At 42.8% G+C, this 10,916-nt stretch overlaps 1 protein-coding gene across 3 annotated transcripts; it reads right to left on the reverse strand.

Annotated features, from left to right (window-relative positions):
* Window positions 1–522: 522 nt before the first annotated feature.
* LOC109892887 (serine/arginine-rich splicing factor 7) lies at window positions 523–10,539 on the reverse strand. 3 transcript variants are annotated; one of them, XM_020485753.2, is made up of 9 exons: window positions 10,409–10,539; window positions 10,210–10,306; window positions 6,129–6,363; window positions 5,768–5,953; window positions 5,329–5,403; window positions 4,994–5,032; window positions 4,720–4,815; window positions 1,613–1,717; window positions 523–1,009 (listed from the first exon to the last, which is right to left on the reverse strand). In XM_020485753.2, exons 3-9 carry the CDS (start codon window positions 6,347–6,349, stop codon window positions 958–960), a joined length of 774 nt encoding a protein of 257 aa, XP_020341342.1. In that variant the 5' UTR covers window positions 6,350–6,363; window positions 10,210–10,306; window positions 10,409–10,539; the 3' UTR covers window positions 523–957. The 3 variants fall into 3 exon arrangements, with proteins under 3 accessions (XP_020341342.1, XP_031682648.1, XP_020341341.1); XM_031826788.1 differs by having other exon boundaries at window positions 10,121–10,306; XM_020485752.2 differs by lacking the exon at window positions 10,210–10,306 and having other exon boundaries at window positions 10,409–10,537.
* Window positions 10,540–10,916: the final 377 nt, after the last annotated feature.

The following is a 10,916-nucleotide window of genomic DNA, read 5'->3' on the forward strand; positions in this document are numbered from 1 at the left end:
TGAGACATCTGTGGCATTGTGTTGTGTCAAAGCTGCACATTGAGGGGGCTTTTGTTCCCAGCACAAGGTGCACCTGTGTAATGTCTATGCTGTTTAATCAGCTTCTTGATATGCCACACCTGCCAGGTGGATGATTTTCTTGGCAAAGAAGAAATACTAACAGGGATATAAACAAAATGTGAACATTTCAGTTCAGCTTTTAGTCAATTAAACATTTCTGGGATATTTTATTCCAGCTCATGAAACATAGGACCAACACTTTACATGTTGCATAATTTAGTTCAGTCTAGTTTGTATCCCAAATGGTTCTGGACACTACAGCCCAGAAGTACTGACCTCAGACCTAATTTTCCACCACAAATGTGGAAGGCTGATGCAATGGCTTGAGACACAGCCCATACAAAAACCACTTCTAGCTTAAACAGACTGATTTTTAAATGGGGAATTTATTATGTTAATTAAAATGGACACAGGTGAGCAATCGACTTAGACTAAATCCACATCAGACAATCATGAATCAGATTACTAGTGTAAAGAATCATTTTATTAAAAAGATACCGCCATTTACATTGAAAATGAAATAAAACCATTCTGCTTTTAGTACAGCTATGAGTACACTTCAATGCACTCGACTGGAGCTGATATATTGCCAAATATGTCAGAAAATGATTTTTTTTGCCATTAACACTGGCCAAAGGCTAACAAATTCAAAATGCACAGAAAGCTAAAAACATCACCACTGTAAAAAGAGCCATTGAAATGTACAGTTCGGGAATTTGTTGTACATACAGATGAAATAATAATGCCAAAGCCAGAGGATGAACACCAAGGGATAAATAAACTAAATGACAGGAGAAAGAAATCAAAATACATGGACAAAGGGGTTAAATGGCTTCAAGCCCTGAGGCAAATGGGGATAGGGGAACAGCAGGGCATGGAGCGGTTTCACCCCCATGGTCAGTCAGCATCAGGTATGGGGCTTTTCCTCTGGCTGGGAGACCTGGATCGGCTGTAACAAGGCAGGAAGACAATTAGCATTTTCAGTGGAGCACGACCTTTAAAACAAAGCATGAACATTGGCGTAGCTATTTCATCAGCTGACTGCACCAGGCACTACTCCTAATTCAAATAATCATTGTGTTTAGATACTGGGGACAAAAAAAAACAAAAAAAGGTAGAACCTGATAGTTGTACAAGCATCTGGAAATCACCATAACTAAAATAGCTAGTAATCTGGGATGAGACCTGGAGAAAGACATCTGTGGTGCAAAAGTGGGAAAACTAGTATAGACAGAGGCAACCCATTTTTTGTTGAATTTAAGTGTCTCCAGTACCAAATGCATGAATAAAAGTCTTACTTCCGTGCCACATGAAAGAAAACATATGTAGGGCAGCATTTCCCAAATTCAGTCCTTGGGACCCCAAGGGGTGCACGTTTTCTTTTTTGCCCTAACACTACACAGCTGATTCAAATGATCAAAGCTATGATGATTTTTTTAAATCACCTGTGTTGTGATTGAGCAAAAACTAAAACATGCACACCTTGGGGTCCCAAAGACCGGGATTGGAAAACCCTGGTGTAGGGGTATGAGGAGATTCTCAAGTTTAATACCTCTTCTTCTTGGTGGTGGCCGAGCGGGACCTGGAGCGAGATCTGGAGACGCTCCGCGCCCTGGGGCGGGACACTGACCGGGAATGGGAGCGAGAACGGGAGCGACTGCAGAAGAAACAGCATTAGCGTCAGTGGGCAATGAGGGGCCCCTAAATTCAATACTGGTTGTAGGTCTGCACAATATGGCATGTACCAAATATTGCGATTTTACTTGCAATTATAGATCAAAACAGGTACTGTTGGAATCACAGAAATAGAATGATCATTCTAATTTTAAAGGTTGGAAAGCAGTTTAGTTTGGCATGATAACAAATGAAGGGCGGAAATGTTTGTGACAGTAGGAATCAAAGTGTTGGTCACTGTTTCCCATGGGACCTTAATTAGATAAATGTACATGCAGACAGATTTTAGAATATTATTCACCCTTTCCTCAGATTAAGAACAATGCTGATATACTCCACCACTGGTCCCAGCCTGTATTGGAGCAAAAGTTTCCTAGCAAGATTCGCCCTCAATAAATTTTGCTAGCCATCTGGTCACTAGCAATTAGCATTAGGGGCCATTGTTTTTAGGCACATTTGGAGCATGCTAAGACCACATCACTTGCTCTCTGCAAAACACTAGTTATACAAACAAATAGTATAATAGAACACTTGAATTTATATTAAGAAAAGTGGAAAGCTGCATCGATTTTGTTTGGGATAATCTGTTGACTGCATGCGTTTTGGTCAATGCATGCTGAGTGAATCTCGAGCATGAGGAACTGGATTGACAGGGGGCGGGGAGTGGTGTGTGGGATTGGGAAGCGGCCAAAAGAGGAGAGAACTCCCAACTCTAGCAAAAAAAAACGAAAGTAAAAAATACATTAAAATAATGTTAGACAGCCTAAACTCACACATGAGCGCGCGATTTTAGAATGCATGGTTTTGAATTATAAATGATGCCTAGCAGGCTGACAGCTTTGACGCGCATCTCAACTAGAACGGGTCTCTATTTCCACTTTTTATCGCTTACGCTGAAGCCACACAAAACAATACGAATGTTACCATTATTTTTTTTTAGCTCATTTGAATAGGAAGATAGTCGAGGCCTTACCATACATGCTAAGCTAGACCTATTCATCAATTTATGGAAACGATTGCCATCTGTAAAGATTGGAGATAATAATATCCTGCTAGCAGTCACTACTCCACCGGTCCTTTCCACCCAGCTTGCTTCACCTCCTGATGAGTTTTTCACTTACGTGGTACTTAAAATATTGCAGCCTCTTGCCATATGGATATCGCACATCAATATCGCAATTTCGAGTCAAATTTGATTAATCGTTCAGCCGTGACTGGTTTGGTTATTTTTTTTGTACTAGCACTTAATCCACTTCAAGCACTAGCTAGGTTTCCATAAATGTGGCAGATTTGCTATTTTTTATATTGGCATTTTACTAGCAGTGGTGTTATAACATCAAACCAACTTCTTGCGAATAAAAGACTGTGCGTAATGAAGTGCACACAAAAAGCATAACTTTCATTACCCGAATAAAAAGCAAATGCTGTGCATTTCCATCCCATTTTTAAATTGGTTTTGGCACAAAGTCTGTTTTAAACAGCAAATGTGCCCATTCTGGTATTGGCATGCGCTCTAGCCAACAACTTGCAGATACAGTGCAGAGGGTAGGCTACATGATGAGATTACAGATAAGAGAATCTACATTTGTCAATTGGCAGCCAAGCACCGATGATCCTCCATCTATTGCAAAGGAGCATCAAGCTCATCACAGTGCACTTTCACCACACTGAAGTTAAATGTATTTAATCTGTAGCCTAATAAACTGTGCATGCTTAATAAAGTCATCGTGGGAGGACCACACCGCATAGCGTGACCGGTTGTTCTATCAACAGTCGCAGAATCTAATCGCCTACAAAAAAAACTATCCACCCTTGTCCAGCATATTTTGTTTCATCAACATTTTTAAACAATTTAACGTTTCCACCAGGTCTGTCTTCAGTTTGACAGGTACTCGACTCAAATAGTTTGATGGAAACCTGGTTACTGCCATTTAAGAACCTGTCTCATTTCTAGTCAGAATGTAGATTGAGTTTACTTTACCCTGTGCAAAAGTTCTGTATTATTCTCCCAAGGAATAGATTTCACAACAAGGGAGATCTGCCATGATACAGTAGTCCATTCTTGAGTGCCATATTGGTTGGTTTACAACATTGATTAAAACCACCTTACAGGAAATTTACATAACACGATAATTTGGATAGCCAAGCAAGTGTCACCCTCGTGAGTGCTAACAAGCAGGCTTGGTAGTGCTAAGTATCAGCAGCCATTGCATAGTACTTGCATGAAGATAGGCTTTCCCCAACTTGTCCTCGCCCTGCACACTTCACTGCCTTACATTGAAAACTCTATTAGTTTATTGCCCCCATCAGGTTGTGGCAAAGCCCTGTTTAGAGTGGGGCAGTTGCGACACGTTTGTTTAAATTCAAGAGCAACACTGGCTTTTCAAAACCGCAGTTTGTCGTCAGTAAAATGAAAAGCACGTATTTTCTTTACTTTGTACTTTTTTACCCCTTTTTCGTAGTTACAGTCTTGTCCCATCGCTGCAACTCCTGTACGGACTCCGGAGAGGCGAAGGTCGAGAGCCATGTGTCATCCGAAACACAACCCTGCCAAGCCACACTGCTTCTTGACACACAGCTTGCTTAATCTGGAAGCCAGCTGCACCAATGTGTCGGAGAAAACACTGTAGAACTGGCGACCTTGTCAACGTGCACACGCCTGGCCCACCACAGGAGTCGCTAGAGTGCGATGTGACAAGGACATCCTGGCCGGCCAAACCCTCCCCTAACCCGGACGATTCTGGGCCAATTGTGCGCCACCTCATGGGTCTCCCGGTCACAGCCAGTTGCAATACAGCCCGAGATCGAACCCGGATCTGTAGTGACGCCTCAGGGCACAGCCTTAGACCGCTGCGCCATTCAGGAGGCCCTGCAATCATGCACTTTCGATCAATCATTACTTTCAGTAGCATCATCTGTCGCAGTAAGAACTAGACGACAGGCCTACCATGTTTAAAGACAACTTCATGACTGACTATCATTTACCTTACTGATCTGCGCACTGGAGTCCTGGACCGACGGACTGGGGTCCTGGATCTGCACACTGGACTTCTGGACTTGGAACGTGCTGGGGACCCAGATCTACCGTGCAAACACAATACCCTCTGTCATGTCATCTATTCAAAGCAGCTCTAGCCGCTATATGTAAACTAAGGGTTGGGATGGTAGCTACAAATTACACAAGTCTAAAAATATATATACAACAAACAGTCAAAAATTATAGTATATTCACCGATTTCAGCAGTAGATTAAATCTTACCTGCTTCTGCGCTTTGAGTATGATGGGGATCTATTACGCCTGTTAGAGGTAGATAAGGGAACTCATGAAGCTGATAATAGCAATTAAGAGAACTCTTAAGCCGCATTTACACTGGCAGCCCAATTCTAATCTTTTGCCAAATTACCAGCAAAAGAGAAGACCAATTGGCAAAAATATCAGAATTGGGCTGCCTGTGTAAAAACAGCCATATAATATCAGACACAGGTCCAAGGTCAGCTAGAATAACAAATAATAAAATAAAAACATTTCATAGGAGACTCCAAGTCTCTTCAAGTCAACTTGCAGGGGTCCCTTTGTGAAACAGAATCACTCACCGGTCACGGTCGTTGCTTCGGCTGCGTGAGCGGTAACGCCTTCCCCTGGACCTTGAGCGAGATCGTGAGCGGGACCTGAGAGGAGGATCATTTATCAACATACAGTATATGTATGGTTGCTACACAATATTTGTTGTTGTTTTTTTTGCCTTTATTTAACTAGGCAAATCAGTTAACAAATTCTTATTTTCAATGACGGCCTAGGAACAGGGTTAACTGCCTGTTCAGGGGCAGAACGACAGATCTGTACCTTGTCAGCTCGGGGGTTTGAACTTGAAACCTTCCGGTTACTAGTCCAACGCTCTAACCAGTAGGCTACCTTGCCGCCCCAAATGACATCATCTTGGAGCCACCATGTTGTTGAATGTCATTCAACGAAAGTGACATTCCAATTAACGGTGAAAGAAATATTCTGGAGTAGGCGGCCTCTACACTGTACCTGCTGCGGCGACGGCCTCCTCCCCTCTTGCTAAAGCGAGAGCAGTCATATGCATAATGGCCACTCTCGCCACATTGGTAGCAGCGGTCATTGGGGTCGAAGTGCCGACGGCTGGGACGGCCGTAGCGTGACTTGCGAGACATGCCAGTTGACAACTCCACTCTTATGCGAGAACCACAGAGCACTCTGAAAAAGGACAGTGGATTAAGAATAGATGGCATATATAGCCTGCTAGCAAGTGTCAGGTCTTGTGAAAGTGGTAAGGTCTGCAAAAATTGTAATATTGAAGACCGTGTTATAGATTAAGCCCTATGAATGCACAGAATAACAGGCTGCTGTATGCAATCTCACATGTACTCACTTGCCATCCATGCCCTTCGTCGCATCCTCAGCATCTCTGGGATCTTCGTACTCGACGAAGGCAAAGCCAGGAGGGTTCCTGGCCACCCAGACGCTGCGCAGAGGTCCATAGTAGCTGAACGCCCGCTCCAACTCCCCCTTAGCAGCCCCGTTGCCTAAGTCACCCACATAGACCTTGCAGTCAGTGTTGCGCGAGGAGCCACGTGATGACGAGTGGGACATCTTAAAATCTGAAACTAGATATGAAGGAGTGACATTGAGACCTTGTGTAACACCATACAGACCTTAAGGACTAGCATGGCCTGTTGCACTGGGTAGGAAATAATGACCAACTCATCATTTCATGAAAATACTTGCAATTTATCCAGCTGCTCATTATTTTACAGGAACAATTAAATAGTTTCAGCACATGCTACAAGTGAGGCTGGCTAAAGGTTAGCTAGCCCAATAATGGATTAAAGAGCCTAACGTTACTCCTAGTCCAAGGACCTTAAATGTTGTGTTTAGAGGAATTGTCTATGGTAACCAACAAGTCCATCTAAACGTATTGCGGCAGTGTCCTATACTGAACGAAAATAAATGCAACTGAAACAAATAAATGTGGGACTAATCTATGGATGTCACATGACTGGGAATGCAGATATGCATGTTGGTCACATACACAGTGGGGCAAAAAAGTATTTAGTCAGCCACGAAATTGTGCAAGTCTCACTTAAAGATGAGAGGCCTGTAATTTTCATCATAGGTACACTTCAACTATGACAGACAAAATGAGAAAAAAAATCCAGAAAATCACATTGTAGGATTTTTAATGAATTTATTTGCAAATTATGGTGGAAAATAAGTATTTGGTCACCTACAAACAAGATTTCTGTCTCTCACAGACCTGTAACTTCTCCTTTAAGAGGCTCCTCTGTCCTCCACTCGTTATCTGTATTAAGGGCACCTGTTTGAACTTGTTATCAGTATAAAAGACACCTGTCCACAACCTCAAACAGTCACACTCCAAACTCCACTATGGCCAAGACCAAAGAGCTGTCAAATGACACCAGAAACAAAATTGTAGACCTGCACCAGGCTGGGAAGACTGAATCTGCAATAGGTAAGCAGCTTGGTTTGAAGAAATCAACTGTGGGAGCAATTATTAAGAAATGGAAGACATACAAGACCACTGATAATCTCCCTCGATCTGGGGCTCCACACAAGTTCTCACCCCGTGGGGTCAAAATGATCACAAGAAAGGTGAGTAAAAATCCCAGAACCACACGGGGGGGACCTAGTGAATGACCTGCTGGGACCAAAGTAACAAAGCCTACCATCAGTAACACACTACGCCGCCAGGGACTCAAATCCTGCAGTGCCAGACGTGTCCCCCTGCTTAAGCCAGTACATATCCAGGCCTGTGAAGTTTGCTAGAGAGCATTTGGATGATCCAGAAAAAGTTTGGGAGAATGTCATATGAAACCAAAATATAACTTTTTGGTAAAAACTCAACTTGTCATGTTTGGAGGACAAAGAATGCCGAGTTGCATCCAAAGAACACCATACCTACTACTGTGAAGCATGGGGTGGAAACATCATGCTTTGGGCCTGTTTTTCTGCAAAGGAACCAGGACAACTGATCCGTGTAAATGGAAAGAATGGGGCCATGTATCGTGAGATTTTGAATGAAAACCTCCATCAGCAAGGGCATTGAAGATGAAACGTGGCTGGATCTTTCAGCATGACAATGACCCCAAACACACCGCCCGGGCAACGAAAGAGTGGCTTCGTAAGAAGCATTAAGGTCCTGGAGTGGCCCAGCCCGTCTCCAGGTGTCTCTCAACCCCATAGAAAATCTTTGAAGGGAGTTGAAAGTCCGTGTTGCCCAGCAACAGCCCCAAAACATCACTGCTCTAGAGGAGATCTGCATGGAGGAATGGGCCAAAATACCAGCAACAGTGTGTGAAAAACTTTTGAAGACTTACAGAAAACATTTGACCTCTGTCATTGCCAACAAAGGGTATATAACAAAGTATTGAGAAACGTTTGTTATTGACCAAATATTTATTTTCCACCATAATTTGCAAATAAATAAATTAAAAATCCTACACTGTGAATTTCCGGATCCCCCCCCCCTCATTTTGTCCGTCATAGTTGAAGTGTACCTATGATGAAAATTACAGGCCTCTCATCTTTTTATGTGGGAGAACTTGCACAATTGGTGGCTGACAAAATACTTTTTTTGCCCCACTGTACCTTAAAATAAGTTGGGGTGTGGAGCAGAAAACGAGTCATCTGGTGTGACCACCATTTGCCACATGCAGCATAAAGTTGATCAGGCTTTTGATTGTGGCCTGTTGAATGTCGTCCAACTTCTCTTCAATGGTTCTGCAAAGTTGCTGGATATCATCAGGAACTAGAATGTGCATTTTTACACGTTGATCCAGAGCAACCAAAATATGCTCAATGGGTGAGTATGCAGCGAAGGGATAACTGGGATATTTTCAGCTTCCAGGAATTGTGTACAGATCCTTGCATTATCATGCTGAAACAGGTGATGGCGGCGGATGAATCGCACAACACGACAATGGGTCCCAGGATCTCGTCACAGTATCTATGGATTCAAATTGCCATCAAGAAAACTCAATTGTGTTTGTTGTCCTTGCTTATGCTTGCGCATCCCATAACCTCACCTCCACCATGAGGCACTCTGTTCACATCGTTGACATCAGCAAACCGTTTGCCCACACGACACCATACACATGGTCTGCGGTTATGAGGCTGGTTGGATGGCCTTTGAATGACGACAACACTTTTGCCAGTTCTCCTGTTTTGTCAGAGTCCCGATTACATTCACATTGCTATGTTTTGAAAGGAATCTATATATATATATATATTTTTAACATTCACTCAATACACTCTGGGTCTTTACAAAGTGCAGGCCAAGCCATTCCATCAGAAAGTGGTATCAGACAGCTAGACATAACTACGTACATTGGGTAAGCAAATAAATTGCATTTAGTTCAAAGATGAGACAATAATTAAATCAGAAGATAATTATAGTTATGTACATTTTAATAGTAACAGAATAAATACTAGAATAACTGCAGATTAAATAAAACTAATTCAATTTACACCCAACGTAGGCTACTACACCTTTAAGAGCTAGAAATGATTTTGTACCCCCATGTTGTGATTCTCACACTATTCAAACCCCACAATCGAAAAAAGCGTTTCTGAAGCTCTCTTTTAACATATAGAAGACATATTGCATACCAAATAATCTGAACTAAAAACGCCACAGTGGAATTTCTGTGCATCCTTGACAATCCCAATCAATATCCAAATACCGTTTCTTCTGCAAACCCCCACTTCTTCTCTCCTTTGTGGCATCAATGTGAGGATTTATGGCAGGGGACACGGTATTGCAATAGCCTAGTGTGTGGTGCAGGAATAATGACAAGCAAACCTAAGATGCTTCGTGTTCACAATGCTCTAAAAAAGGCAACCGGGCAGAGGAATTCAAGCGAACCTAACCCAGACCACATATCGAAATGGTTTTAGTTCGGTTCGGGGGCTCTTTTGAAAGGTCGGAGTTCCTTTGGAGTGTTCACTCTGCACAAAAAAATAACGGCACCGAGTTGACAAAAACTGTCTGAGAACAAGTGTAAAAATGCCCTTAGTTAACGTTAGATAACAAACGCGTAAAGAATACCATGCCGGTCTTGAGACTAATGTACTTTTACCCAAATAACGTAGTTAACATGACCGTTGTTTGCTAACGTTACAAGTGGCAGTAGTTAACTAGCTATAGTAGCCGTTACCTAAGATGAGACCAATGCACACAACTAGTTAGCTAGCAACAGTACAGTGGGCAATACAGCACTTTGCGCGTAGAAACTAGGCCGCACACCATTGCATGGTTTCACGCGGTTTTGTTCACCAAATAAGGCTATAACGTTACAAATGGGAGAAATATCACGATAAACACAAACTGGTTTGAAAACGTACCCTAAGCATTTGATTCTTGCCAAAATGTGATTTCAGACAGTTCGCCGAAAACGCAGCTTGGATCGATATACAATGGCTGCCATACTCACTTGATGCAGCTAGCTATGCTAACGTTAGCTACCCGCCTCCCCCGTTCAGCTAGTGAATGAACACCGTTTCCCAGTTGGCCTCAGTCAGCTGCAAATACTAGTAAAAAAAAAAAGCGTGATTCATTTTACGAGTTCATAATTTGTGTTTAATGTTATGCTGTCTTCGTTTCCTTAGCATAGTAACAAGCCGGGCACTCACCTTTTCCACGCTCCCCCCCTTTCCCGTATTGACCTAGCTAGCTGCTCGCACAAGGCAACAGCACGTTTAACATATAACCCAGGGAAGGAAGTACCGCCAACCAGAGAGCGAGTCTCTTTCGGTTTCATGGAGGAGGGATTTCCTGAATAGTAACATACCATTGGTTCCTACAAGCTACGATGCCGGGTGCGTGCACACGTAATCTTCTTCGTCGATGGGGTTTAAACGGCGGTTAGCATCCAATGTTAATGGTGCATTACCGCCACCAACAGAACGGGGAATTGAATAAGAAAAGTTTTGAAAAAAACATTACGGAAAGGGGGAAAACGTCATCATACAAAATTAAACAGGTCAACTAACAAAACCCATCCCACTTATTCAATCACAGTCCACTCTAAAATACATCCTACACAGGCCCAGGGGCCTCCCGAGTGTCTCAGCGGTTGAGGCATCGCTACAGACACCTTGGTTCGAATCCAGGCTGTATCACAACCGGCCGTGATTAGGA

This window comes from Oncorhynchus kisutch, linkage group LG6 (assembly GCF_002021735.2).
Source record: "Oncorhynchus kisutch isolate 150728-3 linkage group LG6, Okis_V2, whole genome shotgun sequence".
NCBI classification, from domain to species: Eukaryota; Metazoa; Chordata; class Actinopteri; order Salmoniformes; family Salmonidae; genus Oncorhynchus; species Oncorhynchus kisutch.